The sequence below is a fragment of the Rhamphochromis sp. 'chilingali' genome, assembly GCF_963969265.1.
Source record: "Rhamphochromis sp. 'chilingali' genome assembly, chromosome: 9".
Lineage (NCBI taxonomy): Eukaryota > Metazoa > Chordata > Actinopteri > Cichliformes > Cichlidae > Rhamphochromis > Rhamphochromis sp. 'chilingali'.
This window is the reverse complement of record NC_137936.1, coordinates 10,129,464-10,154,759: the sequence shown is the minus strand read 5'-3', so window position 1 is coordinate 10,154,759 and position 25,296 is coordinate 10,129,464. Positions and strand designations below refer to the sequence as shown.

The following is a 25,296-nucleotide window of genomic DNA, read 5'->3' as shown; positions in this document are numbered from 1 at the left end:
CATTTCCCAAAAACCATCAGTAGTCACGATGCTTGGTGGACACTTATCTTTGTCCAAATGGAAGGCGACTGCTCTGGTTTAAGACCAGCTTTATGCACTAGATGGATACACAGAGCTCACTGTTATGTACTTCTGAGTTGATTTTGGATGATTTGCTTTAGCAATCGTTGCAGTGTTTTTCTTGGCCTTCATGCATTAATTATGCTGCAGCTTGTGGTGTATTTTCATATGTTAGAGTACGTTAGCTTTATAGCTTTTTAGTTAACATCATTCGGCCTAAACTTGAAGGATTTCCAAATAATAACAATGGATTGGATTTATATAGCGCTTTTCAAGGTACCCAAAGCGCTTTACAATGCCACTATTCATTCACTCTCACATTCACAGACTGGTGGAGGCAGCTACAGTTGTAGCCAAACACCGATGATAACGGCACAACCCCTAACCTTCTGCTCTTCCAGACATTTCAGTTTTGTTTAACATAATGTTACCCGTCTAGACTAGCCCAGGAAATTTCAAGCTGGTCACTGTAGGGAACGGTTGTGATTGACACATGCAAGCACCCTGCTTTTCCTTTGCAATCTAATGGCAGAACACCCATTTTAAATATCACTCAATCATGCTCATTTAATTGTGGGGAGCCAAAATCATAATTGAAAATAATTAAAATTCAATTGCATGATAACCCATCTCGCAGCTGTCAAGGCATCTGATGCAATTGCATCAGTGTGAACATCATAAAAGTTGCACTGGCATCCACAGAGTTCCACCAGACACACACAGACTGGGGCTAAATAGCAAGATGGTGACTTAAATACAACAACATTACACAAGTGCTCATCACAAAAAAATGCATTTTGTGTCACACAGCTCCCTGCCTCCTCCTGAACAGACTGCTCCATCCAGGGATGGTTTTAAAAGAATGGCCAATGGGGATCTATGAGAAGCAGAAACAATAGAAGCTGATGTTTGGGCCTAATTCATCTATGCTTAAAATGTCAATGGCCATTTACTACTCGAGTGCCTGGCTCACAGCTGGATAGTAAATGTGCTCTTTTGGATGATCAGGGAGAAAACTGTAAGAGCACAGTGATCTTGACAGTTATGTGACAAGGGAGCAAAGGAAATTTGAATTTGTCATAGGTGAGAAAAAACAGACGCCTCTTCATACTTCAGAGAAAACACCAGTTTCATTTTTCTTTTCCAGGGAGAATACTTTACAGAGTGTTTCACAGTTCTTGCTCTGTCTCTGTTTTAAAAAAAAAGAAGAGAAGTGGTAATACTTTGCATTCCAGTACATTGTAGTCCTGGAGCTATTTCAGTGTCTACACCCTCAAGATTAAAAGAGGAACATCTTCTCTGTGGTGGCCGTTCTATTGTAACAAAATGGATAGATTAAACATTTAGTAAGATTAGTACACTAAAAGCATTTATTCACGTTAACAAAAGTGTAATGTGCTTAACTGTGGCAACATTACTGATGAATTCTATCGCTTTAAATGGCGTCTACTTTCAAGTGCAGATGAGCAATAATTACACGACAACGTTATGTCGTTAATGGAAAAGGGCCCAGTGAGACTGGATGTGCTCTACATACCAAATTTGCCACTAAATGGGGGTTAAAAAAATCCAGTAAAGCAGTGCGGAAGAGAGCAAAAAAGAATTGAAATGATATTAACGTGTCAAGTTAAGGTCGATTAAAGTAATTTGGTAACATAGAGGGAAGTGCAGCTACAATAAACGTCAAGGAAACAGGAACTCAGCAGGTTCTGTCAGCTGGCATGTTGACATTCTCTGCATGAAGTCAGCTCCAGCAGAAATCTTATAGAAGTGACAGATTAGTACTTATAAAATTCCTGGCATGTATACTAGGGATGGGCGATATATCGAGTTTTTTAAAAATATCGATATATTTTCATACGAGATATAAGATGTGACAATATCGTTTATATCGATATAGTCTATGTTACGTTATAATTATACTTGTGGAGCCGCAGGTTTGCCTCTCTTTCGTCCACTTTTGTCTCTACGCAACGTTACTCTGCCTCGCCTCTCCTTCACTGAACACAACTCCGCCTCCCCCATAGCTTCACCTGACAATGACAAGGCAATGACAAGATGAAAGCGGAAAATCTCCGTTAGCGAATTACCGCGGATGGCCCCGTGCGTGGGGCTGGACGGTGTCAACGTGTTAGCGAGCTAACCGCGCTAACGAGCTAACCGCGCTAACGACATGCAGCCCGGAGGGGCTGCACGGCCTAAAATCCTTTCATTTTCTCAAAACTCGACAGTGCGCCTTATGTATGAATTCTGGTTGTGCTTACTGACCACGAACCGATGTTATGTGGTACACAGCGCTCAGCAATCTGTCAAAAAAAATTTTAATATGACTTTGCTAAGCTACGGAGCTGCACGGCTTGATGTCGGAGGATTATGGCTACCGGGGAGGAGCCTCGCGGAGTGATACGTACTGTGTGTGTATAAGGACCACAAATGGCCCCTGTTCAGAGACGTGGTGCAGCTGTGAAATCTGTCTCTTTGTTATTATGCTCAGCGTCTATTAGTTTACATTTTGACTGCACAATTGTGAGCTTTTTGTTATGCACAAAAACAACATTTTCTTTTATTTATGGACCATGATTATTTAATAAATGCTGATAATTTATTTTTGAGTAATTTCTTCATGTACATCTACGCTGTATGTAAATAAAAGTGCCCGTGTGACATCTGGGACACAGTGTGACTAAGAACTCTCTTTTTGTTCTTAACTTATGGCTTTAAAAAAAAAAAAAAATCGAGATATATATCTTATATCGCCATCCAGCTAAAAAATATCGAGATATGAATTTTGGGTCATATCGCCCAGCCCTAATGTATACACACATGCACACCCTATCTAACCCAGACACGTGCACGCTCACAGAAACCCACAAGCATGAACGCGGCATGCGCACTCATTTGCAACACCCGCGTGTGCAGATTCAATGCATCCTCAGAGCAGGAAAGTAAGGAATACTGAGATACAGTTGTGATTGACAGGCAAATCGTTCTCGCTGAAATACCCGTTTGACAGAGAAAAGTACCAAATGCAAGAGTTAAAAGCCAGCCACAGCAATCACCTCAGTATACGTCACATGAAAGCAAACTCGAGTATTTTGTGTGTGTCTCCGAACCTGAGTGTCTGAGGTAAAATGCGTAGCAAAATATTAGGACTTTTATTTTTTCCGAAACGAAAAACCTAATGCTCTTTGCGCAAGCCCGGGTGCCAATCACGAGCGTGCCTCTTTGAGGTCCAGGCTTCATCCGAATGTCAGCTCCGTAACACATTATAATTCCAAGCCAGAACTTGAATGACACAGTTCCACCGTGCAACTCTGCCAGGGAGGGGGAAACAAAAAAAGGTGGGGCGAGGAGGGAATAAAAACTGCTCGCCTTTTATTTCAAGAAACAGCGTAACCTAACTGCTAGTAGCAGGCATCGGCAATTGGCTTTAATAATGGTTTCTCCACTCTAATTTGCGTAGGGATTTGCCCGGACCAGTCTTGTCTCACAGGCTCTTAATGCTACTGTGCTATTCAGCGAGAGAAAAGCGGGATGTGCCTCAAAAGTACCAAGCAGAGAAGAGGTAAGAGACAGATAAAGGGGTGGAGGGAGAGACGGAGAGGGGAAAGTCTCCCACAGTGGGAGGTGATGATGAAAGGGGGAGATATTAAAGCGTGTTTTGCCATTTCCTGTTCCCCATAATATCACATAATGTTGGTATAATTAACCCCAGGAAATGTGGCTTCATTAGTCTCAGACTGGATGTTAAAATGAAGTGTGAACTAATTGGTCAAGTATACGCGACGGCAGACATTAACAGAGGCGCAGATGCGAGCAGGTTCTATGATTCTATGGCAAAAGCGCGACAACGTTCACTGGCTATTTTATCATGTGCTCTTACAACACAAACACATGTGGCTATAAAAAAAGACAGACTGCACAGTAAAGTGGTCTGACCCTGGAGAAAAGTATTGTGTGTGTGATCTATTTTTCCTGCTTTGTGTGCTCTAAACCTCAGCACATAGCCTTAGACCCATTGGTTCCAGCAAGTTTCCTGTCTTCTCTCATCTGCATCACAAAAAGAGGCTTTTTCTCCATAAAAATACTGATCAAGCCTTATCTTTTTGAAACATGTAATCCAGTGGGGAAAGGCGGACTTGTAGCCATTAGGCACTGTCCTCTGTGCCTTGAGTCTCTGCCGTCTCCGCCTTTGTAGCAAAAGGCCAGAGCAAAGCTAGTTTCCATTCAGCTGGGAGAGCTGGTCAAAGCCACAAGATCAAGCAGCTCCCAGCACTTTCTTTTTTATCTTGCTTTTTTCTTTTCTTTTCTTTCTTTCTTTTTTTTTTCAACTGAGAAATACTTGAGTTGTCTCGATAGTTTTTAGAAGATGGCGTGCAACAATTCTCCATAGAACGGGATCTTATGTTTTCCCTGGACTCCTGCAGGTCTGACAGCAGTTTTGAGGAAAAGTTTGAAAATTTGGAAATGCTATGTCTTAAATTGGGTAGAAAATAGGAAATTCTCGATGGAGACAGGCTGCCATTTTTATGCTTGTTTGTTTCCTTCTCTGCTGCTTTCTCTCTTTGCACATATTCTTGCACAAACCATCTGCCATACAGGCCCTGTGTGACTTTACTTCAAGAGCTCTTAGTGGCTGTCTTCATCAGCTCAAGATCTGCTGCAGAAAAACAGCTTTAATTGGTACTGAGGGAGGAAGAGCAGCAGAAGGGGCTGCACGCTTCACCACATTTAAGAGAAAATACTTGTGAATGATCAAGAATTGCATTCAACCAAGCTTCTCCTCGATACAGGCATTTATTACTTAGGATAACGCATCAAGGTCTTTTCTAACATCACGTCTTTTATACAATAAAACCCGTACAAGCTCGGCATGTCATTAAATATGCTTCCATTTAAATAAACACATGTTCCAATTAACGCAAATAAGGGAAGTTGTGAATCTGCATCCCTTAGGTTACAAAGCAGTGGCTCTCAGGTTACATGCAGGTAAACCATCCTGTCTCGGTTAAATAGCACACTGTAGGATTTCACAGCGGCCAGTCGGTAACAGACTCTTGAATTTCGCCTACTAAACACGGTTGCAAGATTGAACTAGCAAATGTCAGAGCAGCTACAACTGGGATCTTGCATTTCATGGCAAAAAGAGACACTACAATGTGCAGCCAACAGTGGAGTCCAATCCTTTCCAGTAGGTAATTACGCCATTTTGCCAAAGCCACTAGAAAGCTTCACTACAATTAGAGTGGCAAAAATGGCCTCTCTGACACATTAGAGGAAACCAGGGATGCCCCCCTTTCTTCTCTGCACTGTCAGGGTTCTTCACTGTTTGTGATGTTTCAGAAGAGCTTCGAGACATTAGCTCCTGTTGTTGCTCTAGCTTTGGAGACATTTCGCAGCCCATTAGGTGCTCTTTCAGCCCCAACCACCACTCAAAACCAGTGAAAAAGGATGAAGGAGAGACGGAAACTATACACAAAGGACTTCAATAGGCACATCAGATACATATGTAGTGACTTTCCATTTTAAAAAAAGGAAGAAACTGTTGTTTAACTTTGGGAATTAATTAGGCTTGCTTGTTTCCCAAGGGTTAGCTGAAAAGATGATAGTGATCTCTGTGATAAACTGCTCTTCCACCCATGTTTTTCACTTTGGTTTTCTCTGCTTTTTGGTTCGATCACATCAAACGTGAAAGGTTTAAAGACTGTTCACCTGCTTTAAAACAAACGGTAATAAAGGTAACATACCAGTTTATCTCACCTGTATTTTAGAAGACAATTTAAGAACAGTAAGCATGCTAAAGAAGCAAGATATACACATTTCATACTTCCAAATAAGGGCAGGTTTTAAAAAGGCAGACTTGTTAGAGACAGACAATCAGAAAACGTTTGGCTTGAAGCAAATTAGAAATTATTCTTTGAAATCTGCTGAGGCTCCAGTCACGCAAGCTTAGCGGCAGGCTGGCAACCACCAGTCACTAGGGGAAAAATAAGTATCCGCTGACTGGTTTTGAGTGGTTGCTGGTGGACACTGGCAGTCATTTTGAAATCAGTTGCTAAAGCACCATTCATGTCGGCCTAGAGACTGATCAAGGACTCCCTGGTATCACCGGCTGCTAGGGAAAAACGGCTACACTCCCCAAAATGTGAAATTGACCACAATGAGGTATAAAGTGCTATAGCGAAAGCCTCTTGTGTTTGTTTTAGTCACCCACAGGTTTCCCTTATCGCCCCTAGTCTGGATTGATGATGCAAAGACTTACCAACTAGTCTCTAAGTGGTAGTGAAACTATGAAGAGTGCGATGCAAACCAGAAATGGAGACTGTTCACCTTGAAAGTAGGTAAGTCAGAAACGTGTTGGTTTAAGCAGCAATGCACGACTTCAACTTTAAAGATGGCTGCTGTCAAATTTTACTTAATTATTTAATTAACAAGTGTTTGCAGACAAGACGGTGTCTTCCATGAAAGCTACAGGTAATAGGGGTGGGTTTCGATTATCAATTTATCGATTAAACTCGATTCTGGCTTGGATAACGTGATATCGATTCATTAAAATCCTGAATCGATTTTTTAACATAAATTTTTTTTGCCCGACACCGCAGAATCTCAGGTTAAACCTCACAAAATTTCAACCACCAAACAGCTAAAACACTAAATGAGAGCAGGTATACGGATTCTGCACAAAGACGTAAACCGTCGCGGACCCGCCGACGGATCAAAATCAGTGAGATGTGCCTTTCTCACCCGACGGCACGGACACGGTCGGGGCTGAAAGCTGACAGCTCGCTGATTCAGATGTTTCGGCGGGTCCGCGCTTTGTGTTTACGCCCTTTTTGCGCTGATTCTAAAGCTGCAGGTTTGATCTCTTTCCAAACAATATTGACTGAACCAGCAGCAAAAGAAGATCCAAACTAAGCTTCTCATAAACATCGTCATGAATTTCCTCTGACTTTTGCTGTTTTGTTTCCACCACAATAAAATCACACTTCATGCACAGCTCTCTCTCTCTCTCTGTACTTCAGGAACAGTTTCCCATCTAAAAATCTGTTTTCCACATTATTCGCTTGCTTATTACGCACAAGTCCACCAGCGCTGTCGGCCGCTGTTTTTTCCTTTTACTTACTTCCAAAAAGAAAGCCTCATTTCTGCTGTTCAATGGGCATCTGAAGAAATTTTAACTTCTTAAAATTATGCAAAATTGCAAAACGCATTGCTGTGTCTCTAATAAAACCGCTGTAACTTTGCTCTGCTTTACTTCAGCAGCATCAGGTAATGTTCATATGTTGATTAATGGTTTTCTTTCGTTTTTGATGTACTGCAGAATATTTCTATAAAATCCCAGGCCAGGAAAATCACCTTCATGTTTTTCTGTTTTATCCTCAGTTACTTTGACACAAAAGCATCTGCTGTGATGCTCACACCTTTGAGCAAGTGTCAACTTCCTTTTTATAGATATAAAAATATGGAAATGTACTGATGCATGATCTGAATTATAATATCTCTGACTGTTTGAGGCAAAATTTCCCAGATTCAAAATTTTTCAGAGGCAAAATTCCCCTTATTGAATATTTGTTTCATCCCCCCATCATACGCTGCTACTCCCTTTATTCTATTGCACAATACTGTCACTTTCTAGAATCGCCTGCACTGATAGTTAAGTTTTTTATTTATTATAGAGTTATTTGATACTATGTCTTGCACTATCCTACTACTGTATATTACTATTCTTATTGTATATATTATATATCTTAATCATCTGTTCCTCTGTCTCTCCTGCTGCTTTGAGCATGTACATGACAAAAGAATTTTCCTCGGGATAAATAAAGTTATTCTTATTCTTATTCAAATTGAATCGAATCGATTCGGGATCTTGTGAATCGGAACTGAATCGATTCTAGAAATCAGTGACGATACCCAGCCCTAACAGGTAACCAGGGAAATCTGCTAGCAAGCAATAGCAGTCACAAGGAGGTTTTTGGTGCAGCACTGTTTTGCTATCAGTTCAAGAGGTGACATCTTTAGTCTCCACTCTCCAAGTGTTTGTGGAATACACTTTTTTCCTTACCAACTGGTTAGCAGCTTACGGATGGGTCTTTAGGCCAATGTCACTGATGTCTAATGTCTGATTTTGTAAACTGGATGATCTGCAGAGACCAAGAATAAAAATATAGAGTTTTTAAATTAACAAGAAACTTTTTTGCAGAAAACATGGGTTGAAAGGCAGCCTGGCTCTGTCCCATGGGAAAAGAAATCCACTAATCAGCAAAGTTAAAGTCCACATATTCAGTTATATCTGGATTTTGTTTTGATCCTTTAACAAAACAGGGAAAATAATACGTTGCTTTCTGTTTAAAAAGACAATCAAGTCTTCTCAATTTAAATTTAATTTGAACTCCTTAGAAAAGAAAAACATTGATTTCTTAAGGCGAACAGGGAAATATAGCCTTGTGTATTTGGCCAAGAAAAACAGATTCACGTAATATTTTTAATCCTGATACACACACACACACACACACACACACACACCCCTAAAAGAAATTACTTGAAAGTTCCAGATTACTATATATTCTAACCTTATACAAATGTATCTTGCTCTGGACATGACAGAGTTAAGGTGGCTTCTAGTGCAGTTTATTGGGATGAACAATTTGCACGGCTGGCAGAAAAACCATAATCAATCTGGAGATTATAGATAAAGGTACTAAAACCAGCTGAGCACAGCGTTTTCTTTTATCACAACTACACCTTGCCCTCCCGCCTCAGGTACAGCCAATTAAGTTAGAAGAGGATGTGCGAGCAGGCACTTGATGTTGAGGAGGCCTATCAGATGACTAAAAACATGCCCCACCCCTGCTAGCGACACAGGGCGAGATTGCTAAGCACAGGTAGGCACAAGGATGGAGCTCAAGTATGACTTTGCACCGCAGTTGCATGTTATGTGTTTGTGTTCATCCAAAATTACACCTATATGAAAACCACAAGTGAATGGTTTGAATGATGTATTCTTTCCTGAGTGATAAGCAATCTGCTGGCTGGCTTTCTGCTGACTGCACTTCATAAAGGTTCCAAGGGCACACAGACCTTGCCTTAAGACTGCTTCCTCTCTCTCAGCTGCTTTGGAATCTATTCATTACTTCCCTTTTACTTATTATTTTTGGGGGTGTTTCATTGTGAACTATCATTCACATTATGCGTCCACTCAGCAGTACAGAAAAGAAAAGTGTTGGTGCAGAAGAGGAAAGAACCTGTGCGTTTGTTTTAATGTAAAAGCGGCAGGGCGGTTAAGAGAGGCAGAGATGAGGTCAGCATCAAGGATTACGCTCAGAACGAATACAAATCTTTACCCATTGTGACTTCTTATTCCCCGCTCTTTGTTCAGGCCTAACTGGATTGGGGGAAGAAGAAAAACAAAACAAAAAAAAGCACCGCACGGTTGCTAGCTTGGCAATGAAAAATTGATCACACAATCTTCTCTGTGCTTCATATCATCGTCTCCTCCACCAGCAAATAGAGGTTAACCAGGCACACAAAAATAAACCTTAAGTGCTTGATCAAAACCACAACTTTGCAAGTTCTCTTCCCTCCTGCCACTTTGATGTTTCAAAGACCAGACACAGTAGTTGTATCTATATCGCGTGATGTCACTGCACGGCTTTGGCTCAACATTTTCAAGTTATAAACGATACGCTGGAGAGCAAATGCGACATGATGACTTCTTGTATTAGCGCTGTACTCACACATGTACAGCGGGAACATCTAATGAGCATAGAAAGCAATGTTAGAGAAGACAAGTGGCCGACACAGGTGACCCAAAACTGGATATAATGCCAGAAAGCGCACACACACACACACACACACACACACACACACACACACACACACACATTTATATGAAATATAAACAAAGCTAGTACTGCAGATAGACTCAGACATTCAGCCGATTTGATAAAGAGGAGAGACATTTTACAGGAAGACATTAATAATGGCACAGCGGGGACTTCTATCCACTTCTATTTCACCTACATGGAGATGAGTTCCACTATAGCTGGAAGGACGCAAAGTAAAAAAGATGCTCCTTATTGAGCACTATTGGAGTCAAAAGGGGGTAAATTGACTAAGTAGGTCGAGGCAAAATGCATGCAGGGAAAATATGCAAAATTCAAAGTGTGATAGGCCACATGGGTCTGAGGATGCTGCTTTCATAATTGCTTTCTCTTGATGTTTCTCTCCTCGTTTCAACATTTGCTGTGACATGCAATGTGATGGAGAATAGCTTCCCAGTGATGCAAATGATGTTTATGGCTCGTCGCTCCCCCACTGAGACTAAAATCTGAGAATGGTTCCTTCCACATTAACGCAAACAGCCACTGCTCTGTCGCTGGCGGAGTCCATGCACAGATGGCTCAAAATCACGGGAGCGTGCGGCTGCAGTACTTACCACGTTCACTGGACAGGGTGGTATCTGTCAGCGAGAGAGAAAGAGAGGGAAGAAAAAGGACATGGGGAAAAGAGAGAGGAGACGATGATTAGAACATAATAGGTTTCAGTAAAAGTGGCATTGCAAAGTCACCGTTAAACAAGAGAACAAAACAGATCAATTTCTCAGGATTAATGGAAAGTCACAGGCAATAGCCGGACAGTGACATATACAGAACGTAAGGCTACTATTGGAGAAAATTTGCTGTCACAACTGCGTAGTCTCTCACATTTGTCTCTGTCTATTATCCAGGCGGCACCATTTACCCAGAATACAGTTTGTTTTCTTTCTTATACCTCTTGTCATTGCCTCAAGCAGTGGGATTCATCACTATCTTCAAATGCTTGTTGTGATGTTTATGTTGTTCTTGTGTTCACTCAATGAAACACGGGGAAATTACAGAACACTGAATATTCACATTACACACATTTACGCAATGTCATTGTGGGCAATGTTTATTCAGACGCTGGCACCTGGTGACAGATAGACTAGAAACAGCCATGGAGTCTCCCGTTGTTTTTCCTCACAGTTGTCTCCCCTCCTGGTGTCCTCAAGCGGGGTTTCTTAGTGAGATTTGATCGCCAAAGCTCAAATTTGCATTCCTGGCTTACAATTTTAATTTGGAGAGCCTTAAAGCTGAATATTCTGAGATACAACTGGTTACTTCATTCCAGCTTTAAGGACATCTCACACACAATGACTAATATTATCTATCTGTACAAAGAATAAAAAGAAAGAAACAAGAATGGGAGAATAGTAAAAGTTGCAGCTTTTGGAAAGACAAGGTGCAACTTTTACAGCAACCTTCATTAACCATTCATCAACCCGTTAGAGAATACATATTTTTCCCTCAATCAAAAATGCACGGACCAGCCTAAAGGCCTTTATTACAAAAGCCTAAGGTAGATCTATGTTGTCACATCTCCCTAAAGGATCATTTGAAATCAAATGTGAACCTCCCCCAGTGCAAAAAACAAAAATGCCCAGACAACATACTTCCTATAATGATGGCGCCATATTAAACAGTAGGACACAACATACGGTACAGGGCTCACATCCTAAATGTAATCACCTCTTGAAACCTGCCAGGATGCATTTTTCACACTTAGTCTAAACCAGCTGTTGAATGCAGCTGTTATTTAATGTCTTCCAAAGTACAATTTATTGCAATTTGTTCCCATTTTTAACATGAAACCTTGAAATGATGTACAAAGCTGTAATGTATACAGCTTAAGCATATGAGATAAAATATTTTCTTCTGGTCCTTCACTCCATTAGTAATTTACAAGGAATGAGGTCTGGAAAGTATGAGAGCCTATAGGTTTGTTCAACTGCTGAATATACTTGGAGCTGTTCGGCAGTAGTGTGTCTGCTAAATTATTAAAACACGAAACACACTGATGAAGTTACAATTTCTCGTGTGTGTGTGTTTGTTTTTTTTAAATGTATGTATTTTTGTGTGTTTTCAGTGAGACTGTAACACTAACATGTTAGCTTTGGTTTTGCTTCATATGATCACAATACACAGATGCCAATGGGCTATGCTTTCTTCCTCTTTCACATCTCTCTATAAATCCATTCAAGTCCATCTAAAATCTCTGCAACTTTTTGACATGTTTACAAAAAAAGAAAAAAAAGCCACATCAATATCTAAATGAGAGCTTTGCTTGTAGACGCTCTGACTGTCTCCATTCCCTTTCTCCATGTATAAAGGCACCCTACTCCATCCCAACAGAACTTCGCTTCGCACATGTTCAATTATTCATCTCCCTCTGTCAAGAATTCAGCCTTGCTAGCACTTGCCAGTATCCCCCACAAATTGGCAGGCAGTCTCATATTTGGCATATGGTGCAGAGCAGTGCTGCTTTTCCTTCCGTCTTCAGTTGGCCTGCTAGCACTCCCTAGGAGCAGAGTAATACACACTGGCGTACACACACGTGTACAGTCACAATGATGCACCGTGTCTGTCAGTTTTGTGAGACAACCTGCCCCACTGTGCTGTTGGGGATTTGCCCACAACGTCTTTGCAACAGGTTTCAAGGTTTTCAGCAAAAGTACAACGGCAGCGATTTCTTCCTGGAGACTTCAACATGCATTCCATTCGCGGCTCCGCAAAACTACACAACTGTTCTCACTCGATCGCTTTACAGACTGAAGCTGAGAACGCCAGATTGCTGAGATCGCCAAACTGTGCATTTCAATAACGCAACAGTTAATTGTTGGTCGGGAAGATGTTAATCAACCATGTTTGCAACAAGTTTTCCCTGAGAAGAGTATCATAGCCGGGCAGATTAGCTCAAAACACTTGGCAGAATTGAATACCTAGGTGTGTTTTGTGTGGGACTTTTCCAACAACGGCTCAGTATCTCACAGTGCAAAACAATCATTCTGGCTGAATTCCAGAATAAGTTTCTGTAATGTCACCGTGCTTGGAGAGAACAGAGCTTCTCTTTTAACTAACACCTGCACCTATTCTATCAAGAAAAAAAATACGCATGCGCATTATTAGTAAGATTTCAACAGTACTTTACAACCTGCTTAGATTGTGCATCTACTGTAACTGGTTATGTGCACACTACCTTGTATACTAGCACCATGTTATTCACAGCAAAATGAAAACTATATACGAGTTTTACCTTGTGTGATTGCGACAGATCGATTCATGTTGTCTTCTTTTGTCACTTGCTAGCAATTAAATATAGACCATCTTAATAGAAAATATAAAGTAATTTGTAGTATGGACTGAAAAATACAGTCACGTTCACAATCTAAAATAAGTTCTTTGTTTTTCTTATCTCCAACAGCTTGAACGTACACTGCCTGAAGGCTGTGTCTAGCTAAGCTGATGCGCCAAATGTTGTGACAATAATTTAGACATGCCAGCATGGTTTTAAATTTTTTGTCCTTTGTTAAATGCCAGTAGTTAGGCACTGACTAAATGGTAAATAAATACCAGGAAAAGACTATTTTTCTACCAGGGCTCTTTTTTGATTTCAAAAACAGAAATACAGCAGCAGCACGGTGCATATGCGTTCGTTCACAGTGACGATCTTGTGCTGTGTCACATTTGCCCTCCAGCAAATAAATTCAAATGTGTCACTAACGCATTGCTCTGCCTGTATTCTTTTCTGCGTTTCTACGGGGTTTTTTTGTGTGTTTTTTTTTTACTTATGCAACACATTTGACCTAGCTCTTTATGAATCTCACTGTGGCTGTGAAAAGAATTCATCAAAGCAAGCGATAATGCAAACTCCCACATATTACAAAAATTCACCCAAAAGGTCGGAGTTACACATTCCCTTTATCAGCGACATAAAGAAAACAGTTTGAAGCCGCACAAAAAAAAAAAAAAAAAAAATCTAATTACACTGGCATTGCCTGTTTGATAACCTCTCCGCACTAGTCTGCAAAAGTCTTGTTTTTAAGGTTAGCATGTGTGATGCTTTTTCTGTGGAAAAAATGGCTTTAATTCTCAGGTACACTGATCAGTCTAAAAGAATGACGACGACAGGTTAATTACCTTTTATGTTTAGAGTTACAAATAGCACGGCTGTAAGCCTTAAAAAAGATGCAACGACATACTTAAAGGCAGTCATCGGGTTCACAGCATCTCAATGTGTCAAATCACACACACACGCATACCCAGACACCTTCTATATGACTGACTTTGAATGGATGCAAGCATAACTGTTTGCATGCAGATGCATCCTTATGCCAAATCTTCTTGTTGCAGTGGTGATGACTAATAACCGGAGAGCAATTGCAGCTAATAAATAATACATTTAAGAGTCTAATCAAATTCAACAAATGAATATGTCTAGAAAACTATTAATCAGAGTGCAAACGTGTATTTACAAATATAACACTGGCACAAACAATCAATTATTCATAAAGTGAATGCTGCATAAGTGGGCTTCTTCCCGGGTGAGATGCTGCCATAATTGGAGTGGGACTACAGGAGTGCTGGATGTGTGCGCGCGTCTTTATGTGTGTACATGCGGGAGCATGTGTGCTAATGTGTATCAGCAAGTTAACACACAAACACACACTCAAACACTTCTCCCCATGCGCCAAAGTTCCCCCAAACACGACAAGAGCAGGCAGAGTCGGCTCATTAATGCCTAATGAGTTGTCTGATTAGTGCTGAATATAAAAGCCTTATTGTCAAGCACTGTATGTTTATTTTGATTAATTATTGTACTGAAGTGACTGAATGGAAGCATAACGACATGGAGCATTAACATTTTGTGGTAATAGGGCCTTTGTGGAGACTGTAGCTGTATTTTCAACTCTCAGTGCAGCGCATAAAGCATTGCTACCACCTAAAGAGGTTTTATTGTAAACTAACAGATATACAGGGTTATATTACATTCACTACAATTCACCATTAAACTCCTTCCAGCAGATACTTATCCCCGGTAATGGCCAGCAGCTTGTCTCCACACAGGTGGTTACACAAGAAAGGGTAAGTCTTCGTACGTGTTTGTTTGTGATTCTTCTCTCGTTTGTTCTCAAAATAATGAGAAAATGTTCATAATAAATCAACGCGGATTTAGAGAAGCTGTGCAAAACTCTTGCTTCGCTGGATGTGTGTGGCTGTTGACAGAGATTAGTATTAAAGTATCCTTGACAGCCAAGGGTATTGTAAGCAGCACCAATCAATAATTTCAACTAGGAATCAAATGAGTATGTGTAATAGTCAAGGAGTCCTTTATAGCAACCAGCACACAGGGAATCATTACCTGACTCTGCTCTGTCCCTTAATAGTCTCGCATCTGGCTGTATGCCCTCCAACGTTCTTGCTTTGATGCACTGTCGCCACACTTGAGCATAATTTCGGCAGCTGTCTTCGGCAAAACTGCTGTAATAATGGGACTACCCGCCTAATACACAGACAAGGAAAGTTAGCTAATAGGAAACACTTGATGATATCAAACAAATGCTAATGTGGGTCTGTCTGTTGAACACGTAAGCGACCATTTGCTAACATGTTTGCTCTATCAGCTTTTCAGGTCATAATGCCAGGGTTTAAAGACTGAAGCACTTTTGGCAAACTTCTTGTAGAGCAAAAAGGACTTACAGGGTTATCATATAATGTATCTTTGGGTTTTTGTGGCTTGTTGATTACTATTGCTTTGAGAAGTGATTCATGTTCAAGCTCAGTTTTATTTGTAGTCTTTTGCTTCAGATGGCGTTAGCTCTCTTCCATTGTGTCCAAGTCTCATTTTTGTTGTGTCCATCAGTCTGGTGTTCCCCCCCCCCCCACAACAACTGATTATTTTATTTATCTTTGAAGGTAGGAAACGTCAGGGTGGGCACGGTCAAAGCAACAAACAAAACATTCTAGAAACATCCTAGAAAGGAAACACAGCTAACTCCATACCAATAGCTTTACTGTTGGTATAGCTATCTGTATTTTTGTCTTTCTTGTTCCACTGTTTAGTTTTGTCAAGTTAATCTTGTCTCCCTATTCAGTTGTGTTTCTCTTCCTGTTTTACTTTGGTGATTGTCTTGTGTTTAGTACAACTTCCTCTCGAGTCTTTATATTTGTTTCCCTCAGCTGTGTTCCCACCTGTTTCCTCTCTACTTGTTACATTGTATTACTTTGTCACATATTCCCTCGGGGTTGTCTGTTTCCTTGTTCCATGTTTCCCCAGAGATTCCAAGTTTTTGAATTGTTTACTCCTGATCAGCTACCTTTCGTACAGTTCAGCATTAAAGCTGCCCTTTAAGTTTATGTTCTGTCTCCCCCAGGCCTGAATTTGAATCCTGCCACACAGCCATAGTTTGACAATATCATGTCGTCCATGATTTTACATCTTGTCATATCAATGATACAGCGATGCTTCACATCTAGCTCCCCTACTGCACAACAATAAGGCAAGCCCTGGCATGTCTGAGAGTGAGAGCCACATTTCAGCCTACAATAATGTTTTCATAAAAAGTAAGCTACTCCAACAACCTCTAACACAAACACAATACTTTGTAAAATATGCAAGAAAATTATTCCCACTAGAGATGAAAACAGCAAACTCGTTTCACCAATTGAAGCAAAAATGCACCATCAAGCACAACCAGGCTCACTGAGCATCGCTGGCTACACTCCATATGAACAGAAAAGCAAACGGTGGATTGAAATAACTGATGTGGTTACATGGTGGAAAGGAAGTAGTTGAAGCAACTTGTTAAAATACTTAACCCAAGACACACTATGCCCCACTCTATCGTTTAATAGTTGACGTATTTGCCCCGTATACAAATTCCCTTTGGATCGAGAATGGGTGAAGACATAGATAAGCTATGACAGTCAACCTTTGTTGGTTAGGTTTGTAAACCTTTCTTTAATGAAAGTAGTGCAACGGGCAGTTAAATTAACAAATTGAATAAAATGTTTAATTCTTCACCTGTAAATTTTACTTATAGAAGTCTTTATACAACTATAAGTTTTATAAAATTATACTTTTATAAAACTTGTAATGAAAAGGCAAGAAATGCTCAAATTTAAAATAGAGGTGACAACTGTAACAAAAGAAAATCTCGTTTTTGAAGGTGTAAGTGTGTGTAACAAGACATGACTCCCTGTGGTTTATCAAAAAAAACCCACAAATGCTGATATTTCAGCCTGATGTCACAGATTAGCAGAATGTTAGCTGAGTGCTATTGTTTGTGAATCAAGCTTACGAAAGCTCTCGGGGCTTTGGTGACAACATGTGTTTTGCAGACTGGCAATAAATCTGTATGTATGGCTGCAGGAGATGGGATGATTAATAAGTCTGGAACAACCAAGAGAGTTACTTTTTCTCACCAGGTGTGACCGCACTCTTTCAGTTAAAATAAGAAAGAATGAATGTTAAGGATTAGTGTTGTTCACTTGCATTCAACAAATAGAACATAGAAAAAAAAAGGTTTTCAATTGAAGTAGTATTTTTTCTCTGTATTGGATCTAATGCAGCACTCCTAAGAACTATTTTCACTGATCCACTGACCACATCCAGATATAAAAATAAATGCATTAATCCCAAAATGTTATTAATGGTAGAAAATTTGTGTCTGCTTTTGAATAAGTCCTCTTTTCTCTCTCATGATCTGCCTCTTTCTCTTTCTGCTGCCCTCCTGTCCGTGAGCAGAATGCTATTGGTATTGTCAGAGGAGGGACTGTATTGCTTGGACTGTTGCTCTGTACACATTTTAAATCAGAGGTAATGGGGCACTTCAGGAGACTGCTGTTTCACACACCCAACTGCCAATATACTGTAATCACTAAAGGCCCCTTTTCTTCAAAGATAACCATTGGTTACGTGCGCTGCACTCAAAACTACAAAGCTGCACTGGGGATACATTGACAATAACTTAGTGAACTGACAAGCACCAGGCCTGAGTGAGATCACCACCTGTAACACACATTACGCGTCATTGCTAACTAATGTATCTGCACTAATCTTTTCTACCACATCGTCTACAATAAAAAGCTCCAGAGAGACTGAGAGTATTTCTATAGAGATGCCAGAATCTAAGTGTGCCAAATCAGAAGTGCCTGTCACGAGCTCGACTACTACATTCCTCATCCTCATACCTCAAACATGGCAAAAGTTACGAATAATGAGGTGAGTGTATGTGCCATTAATCCATGCATGTGGAAAGCTTGGGTTTAGCATGCTCTGCTATTGACTCTGTACAGTATGATGTAAACGAGGGGTTGCACCGTAACCCAGGAGGTAAACAAATATGTATGTATGTCATGCAGTGATACTCCAGGAGTATCAGTATAAATATGGAACAAGAACTGAGTAAACAGTGTTATAATAAATAATTAAAAAAGATTTCATTAAAAAAAGTAACTGAAAAAGTAAAAAAAAAAGTACATCCGCAGTAGGAGTACTAACAAAATGAAACAAACATTCCTCCTTTACAAATGTTTAGCCTGTTTAGCCTTGGTGATATTTCCCACCTGGCCAGCAATCAACCTCAGAAGCCAGATGAGTCTTGTAGTGCAGAGTGCATGCATTAATGTATGCTGCGTGCTGTTACATCCTAAATATAAAATGGATCAGGTTTGTATCAAAGGTATTTGTACATTCTTCAGCTAACAATAAACTACTTTCCCCTGGAGGATAAATGCATTAAATGGGGTGACTCAACCTTAATGTTAATGCACTGCTAGCAGCCCATTAATTGCTCTAGCCCAGTGGGTGGTTTCATATCAGCATGTAAACATCTCCTGTGTGAGGACGTTTGGCATTTGTGGGTACACGCTGGCTTGCATTTATTTTTGACATCCAAACTGTTCATATTTGTCCAGTCAAAGCCAGCCATTTCAACTTCTGCCTGAAAATTAATCCAAATGAATATGCATGTCTGATGCTCACTCATACACACTGGGCTACGGTGAATCACATTGCGCTTTGCACGGTTTTCTCTATTTCCTCGGCAGATGCAGACACAGAGGCAAAAGAAGGGGGAGTGGGTGCAGGGGTCCCTACTGTGATGAACTGGTGCTGACACAGCCAGATGTTTAGTTAATATGCAGAGCCCCAATGTGGGATGATGGGAGGAGTTGACATGCGCTTCAGGGGCTTTAGGCAGCCAAGTGCTCTTCTGTAGCCGGCTTGTATCTCTGCTGGGAATGTGTGTGTATGCTTATCACATACAATTTGCATTTAGCTGAGTGTGTGCATTTATGTATAGCTCTGTGTTTTAATGCAAACGTTTGGCAATTCGGAACACAATAATCACTCCACGTGTGCATGCATGCTTTCCCTTTTCACAGTGGCACACTGAGCATATGTCTGAAACAAAGTCTCTTGTCACAGCTTCCTCTCAGTGAACTGTGTCAGAGCTGGAGGGCAATTGACTGCGCTCACACAGAGGCGAGCAGAGCTCGCACACAAGCACACACTGCTGTCTGAGTGTTTCCACGAGCCCGCAGAGTCTGACGCTGCTGTTTGGTGGAAACCAATGGAAGAGCCGCAAACATAATGAAGTAAGAAGCAGCACTGAAGAAGCAATCAGCCACATTTTGTTGATGCCATCTAATTACCAATCATCGACATCAACAGCCTGTCATCATCATCATCATTACTGATTTTCATCAGCATCATCTTTGTTGCCATTTCCCTGAAGCCTCTACGGACCTCTTGTAGTAAGGACGGAGTCAGTGACACAATGACAAGCAACTGGGTGCAATGGCATTAAACGTGTTGTAAAATACACACACACACACTTGGAGCTGAAGAAGCAGGGAAGTGCAAAGACACTCTTTCTCCCTCTCATTTTCTCTGGCTCCACTCTATGTCTCACCGTCCTCCTCTATCGACACTAATCTAATTTCCAAGTAACCTGAATTAAATAAGCGGGTGTCATTAAGACCAGTGAAGGATGGCCGAGGGCCTGGGGAGATCAAGAGTTGGAGCTGGGGAGGATAAGAAGGTGCTTAGTTACACCTTGTAGATCCACAGAGTCTGTGAAGTTGATGAAAGGGTAAAAAAAGCAGATGCCGACAACCTTTCTGCTTTTCCCCCCTTACTTCTCCCTCCTTCCATTGTAATCACATGCTCTACATATTGGGAAATTAATATATTATTTAGATCCTCAACTGTTATGATGAGAGATAAGACAGAAATTACCCCTCGGCAGCAGCCGAGCAGTCTTTTTCCATTTTTTTTTTAAGGTTATCACTTCTTCCCTGAAACCCCATTTAACCATTAAGCCAACACTGCTTTCCACTCACCAAGCAACCAACCCACCTCACATACCCATCATATCCTCTGCTTTCTATTGACAACTAGCAGCTGGCAAGCACTGTGAAGTATTTCACATCCACCTAGGACTCATCCTCGCAGTTATATCTGTCCAATGTGTGACTACTGGGACTACAGCTAAAGACTGCCATCAATCCCTTAGGTGTGTTTTTGATGATCCCCACATGGGAATACTTCACTGCTAGCGTTAGCTAACCTGCCGCACTATTTTAACAATCTCCCCTGGGTCTGTTAGAGCTCTATTACAAGTCTGCTGAAGGAGCTGCACAATACATTACGAGATGCGTGCCGACATGTACACACTGCTCTTTCAAAGTGCTGCTAGAGTGGATCTGAAACAGGTTGTTTGGCTTTGTCTCACAAGTATTTAGCAAAACAATAAGCACTGCAATGGACAGTTTAAAGAAGTGAGTCTGTGAGTTCAGCCTCTTTATGGCTGTAAAGAATCTTTGCTCTTCAGAGAGAACAAAATGTGCAAGTTGTTTACTGCAAGGAGATAATGATTTAAGACATTTCTTATATTGGAATCCAGGGTCACTGCCAATTGTAACAGTGGGGCTGGCTTTGATTTTACAGTGTGAGTCATCAAGATATGGGCCCAGTTGTACTGTAGCAGGAACCACAACAAATGGTTGATTTTTAATTTAGTTTAATTGTGTTTAGTTTTATTGTGTGATGGCTGTGTGCAAGGTGTAGTGAAAAATGTTAGAGGTCTGTAGCTGGCATAAAAATAGCAGTCACGTTTGAAAACAACTCTGTCCTGACCAATAACTAGGCTCCTGATTCCAAGGATTTATCAGGCAGGATAAAGTCTTGAAGTTACCTACTAAGTGGAAACTTCCAAGAAAGGTGGTTGTGAGTACTTTGGCAGGTGTTCACAGAGATCAGCCACACTGAATCCCCCTGCTGCATTGTGCTGTTAAAAAAAAAAGTTCTGGCTTCCACAATACCTCAAAAGGTGTCCAGGGACAACCTTTAGAAGCAAGCACTAAAGGTTATTAGATGGGGCGTATAAGGACTGGACTGGTTTATCCAGCTCAACACACAGATTTGTCATTGCACCGAGATTTTGTTTAGTTTGGATTAAACACATTGCCCATCCTTTCACCATTACCATGAAAGGATGTGCATGGTTTAAAATGAGAACGACAAAGAAAACATGATTCATCAGACCAGCAGCCCTTGCTTCTGGTTCCAGTTCAGACAGCCGTGCCTGTAGCTAATTTAAGAAGTGGACACGGGTCAGCAAGGGCACAAAACTAGCTGGCAGGAATTTGGTCCCTTACACTGATGTTTGAAGGCACGTATTCTGACACGTTTTTGCATTAAGGCAACCTAAAGACTTTTAGTAATGTGTGACAGTTGCCAGAATTTCCTCCCAACATATAACATTAAGCCTTAGGCACTCATTTGCCTTTCACCAGTTTACTGGCTGTCCTTTGTTGGACTGTTTTTGAAAGGTACTAATCAGAGTATACTGAGAAAGTGTCTAGCCAACACAACTTGACTCTTGTCAAAGTCGCTCAGACAAAGTCACTCTATTCATATCTGCCCTGCTCTTATGACTGCCTGTTTATCCTGCTTTTAACACATCAGCTTCAAGAGCTGACTGCTCACACGTTGCCTAATACATTCAAAAAGTCTCAGGTACCTTACAAACGAGATAATAAATATTATTTACATTGCCCACTGATTTTATAAACTTTTGACTTGTAAGATATAGACTTGGGAGACTACCACAGCTGGTCTGTAAACTGGTCCATTAGAGGACTGGTGAGAGGATTTTGACAGGTGGAAGCTTTTTTTGAGAGAGAAAAAAAAACAGGTGGAAAGATTGTGAACTTGCACTAACCACTCTATTTCTCATCGACCTGTGTACTCTTGTAAAAAAATGGTCTCTAAACATCATGGCTTAATCACTGATACCGTTCATGATTTCTCAAATCTTGTTTTGTTGTAATGATCTAAAATACTTAAGTGTGTAACTGTAAAATGCTATTGAATAGAAAGAGTAATGAGTTTATTTCTGTAGTTCTCGAAAAGCATGGAAAAAATGAATGACCACAAAATTCTGAGCTTTTGCACTTAAAGGTTTCAAGCGGGTCTATAGTGACTTGCTTTAGGTACACCTCACTGTTTTTGGCTAGAGTTCAAGGAAAATGGTAGCATGCAGTTAACCCTGATAGAGTTGGGCGGGGGTGGGGAGGGGAATAAACTTGCTTCTGGAAAGTGAGACAGTGGGAAGGTCAACCAGAGCACTTAGATAAGTGAAAGCACTAAGTGGACAGAGAACTCATTTCAAACCCCTCTTGTAAAGGACTACGGTAGCACTTAAGGGTATTTGCTTTTTAGCACTTTCTGTGGCTTCCCCACCTGTCTCAAGTGTGTGTGTGTGTGTGTGTGTGTGTGTGTGTGTGTGTGTGTGTGTGTGTGTGTGTGTGTGTGTGTGTGTGTGTGTGTGTGTGTGTGTGTGTGCAGTTGCAGTGATGCTATATGGAACTCATTCGGATAACATCTTAACTGAATGTTTAAAGGACAAAGCTCTGAAAGACCCCATCACATGTACATTCTGATCCAGTCAAATATGAACATACCAACTTTTTACAAAAGAGAATAATCCTCAATCCTCTCCTTTCTCTTCCTCCATGACTGCATTATGTCCTGTAAATGTAAATGTAATGTTAGTGGCTTTCTTCTTCTGCTGTAGTGCGAGTATTAAGTTTGGGTACACAGCACTTAAGGCAGCTCTTGTTTTTATGTTTTCAGTGTGTCCACATTCTGTCCAACTGAGTGAGATTTACAAGTTGATCCACCTCATCAGCTAACTTTTAATTTGCTTCGGTTCACTTTTCCCTTCATAGGTTTTTCCTCAGATTGGGTGAACGACATATTCAGCAGCCAACAGCAGGTCTGTGATGATTCTGTCCCACTGACATGTGATCACTCTTCTCATTTTTTCCCCTTTCTCTTTTGTTCTCAGAGTACCTGCTCCTTTATTTACCGCTCAGTGACTCAGGCGTGTTCCATATGTGCAGTATTTGCATTTTTATATGATTGCAATTGACTTGAAAAACAAACACAATAAAAGTACAATGCAATTATGCCCTCAACTAAAGCTCGCACAGGGGGCGGAAGGTTACATTTGTGCGTCAAGCTGTCATTTGTCTGCATTACCTCAGTGAGAGGTGCTTTTCAATAAAACCACCCTCTGTGGAGAGACGCAGGAAAGCAGTAAAATTCCATCATCTCCACAGTTTAGTCTTGTACACCGCCAATAAACAGCAATTTGATCGTTTCCAACACAACAGCAAAAACCAGCCCACTATTTTGCCACCACAGAAATACAGTTGTCATCATGCAGAGCAGAGTGACACTGCCATCCCCTCAGATAAATATCAAAAAGTCCGACTTTTTCTTTACAAATCTCTCTCACTGATGCACACTGTGTAGAACTGGTGCGCAATTATCCCGCCCCTCTGAGAATTTTTTTGGGAAGATCTGACTTTTGCTTTTTTGTGTGTGTGTGTGTGTGTGTGTGCTTGGGAGGGACATCAAAGATAAAAAGCACCCAAGCGAATATGAGAAAAAGTTTGTCTGCTCCCATGTCTATTTACCTCTGCTGCTCTACATTTCAGAAATCATCGAGCAGACTGCAGCGCAGAGGCACTGCGGCGCTGCTTCAGTAGCCACAAGTGTGAAATCCTCTATTTATTCTTTAAAGTTTGAGCCATGCAAACTTTAATCATTTTGCTTTCTATGTCTGGGAATGAATTAGCAGTTGTGCAGGGCTGTGTAATTTTTCTTCAGCTTGCTTGCTAGTTGTACTCGCGCATTCGAGCATCAACGCAGGACAAACGAAGGGAGACAAACAACAGTTCCAGCCCATCTAATAACACAGGGGCTTATCAGCCGCCTCTGCCTCCCCTAATTTTCATCAGTTTTGACAAGCCCATTAAATGAATCTGGGACCAAAAATAAACATGTTTGTGTTGAGCTGAAGTGACAGGCAGTGATCACACCTCCCAATGTTGTAGAGATAGCTACAACTTTTAATTAAAAATGCGGCCCCCGTGCACAACAGCCTGGACATGATAAACAAGACATTTGCCTCCAGCACAGAAACTCGTGCAAGGATAGCAGGACAGAGTGTGATCCAACACGCAGCGCATCGCTGGTGCTGATCATTAACAAAGAAGCTGGAATATTGCGGTAGATTCATGGTGTGAGGGTTGGCAGGAAGCTTACAAAGCAACCCTTTTCTCTAATTCTGCTCTAACATCATTGAGTTTGATAATCCTACACCTTGAATGCGTTATCTGTAAAGGACTGAATTCACAATAATCGGGTTTTCTATCTTATGCTTCAACAGTGAGTAACTTCACATTCATCATCAATTATTAAAAGGCACAACTGTATCTTTTTTGCCACAATTGTGACATGTCATGTTTGAAGACTTTTAGTGTCTTATCTTAAACAGGCCCCATGGGAAACACTCTTCAAATTCAAACACAATGGACGAGCAGCCTTTAGAATCCTCGGGGGGACAGCCCCGGACAATACGGCTGCAGCAAAAGCAATGTCAGCACTCAGGTCCATTGATGGCCAACACCTATTTTTCTCAGGATGACATCTTTATCGGTGGGCATTGTCATCCGCAGGAAAAAACACCCACCTGTCAGCAGTACAAAAATCAGTTTCCATGACAACGCCGGTCTCCAAACTTCCAAGTCATTTCTGTCACGGAGGCTGACAGAAGGTGAGCTATCATTACTTTTTTTTTTTTGCCTTCTCCATCTTGCTTGTGCTGCTTTTAGTTCGACTTATTTGCCTCCCGTTGAGTTGTCTTGTAGTATTACTGCCCCTATCACTCTTCTCAAGCTCTTTCTCCGCCTCTCTCTCATTTTCCTTTCTTTGATACCTATTTATTTCCCAAAGCCGCACCCCTGGGTTCAGATGGGAAACATAAGAGAAGAGATAAAGAGACTGAAATCCAGTTTACTG

The 25,296-nt window shown here is 41.0% G+C and overlaps 1 protein-coding gene across 3 annotated transcripts in view; it reads right to left on the bottom strand.

Moving 5' to 3' along the window:
• cdh4 (cadherin 4, type 1, R-cadherin (retinal)) overlaps positions 1–25,296 on the bottom strand; it is a 228,921-nt gene that overhangs the window by 135,316 nt on the left and 68,309 nt on the right. For 2 of the 3 annotated variants that reach the window (XM_080892245.1, XM_080892246.1), the window contains exon 3: positions 10,499–10,522. The exons of the other annotated variant lie outside the window; for it this stretch is intronic. In XM_080892245.1, coding sequence (XP_080748371.1) covers positions 10,499–10,522 — 24 coding nt within the window. The remainder of the gene's footprint in view (positions 1–10,498; positions 10,523–25,296) is intronic. 3 annotated transcript variants of the gene reach the window in all.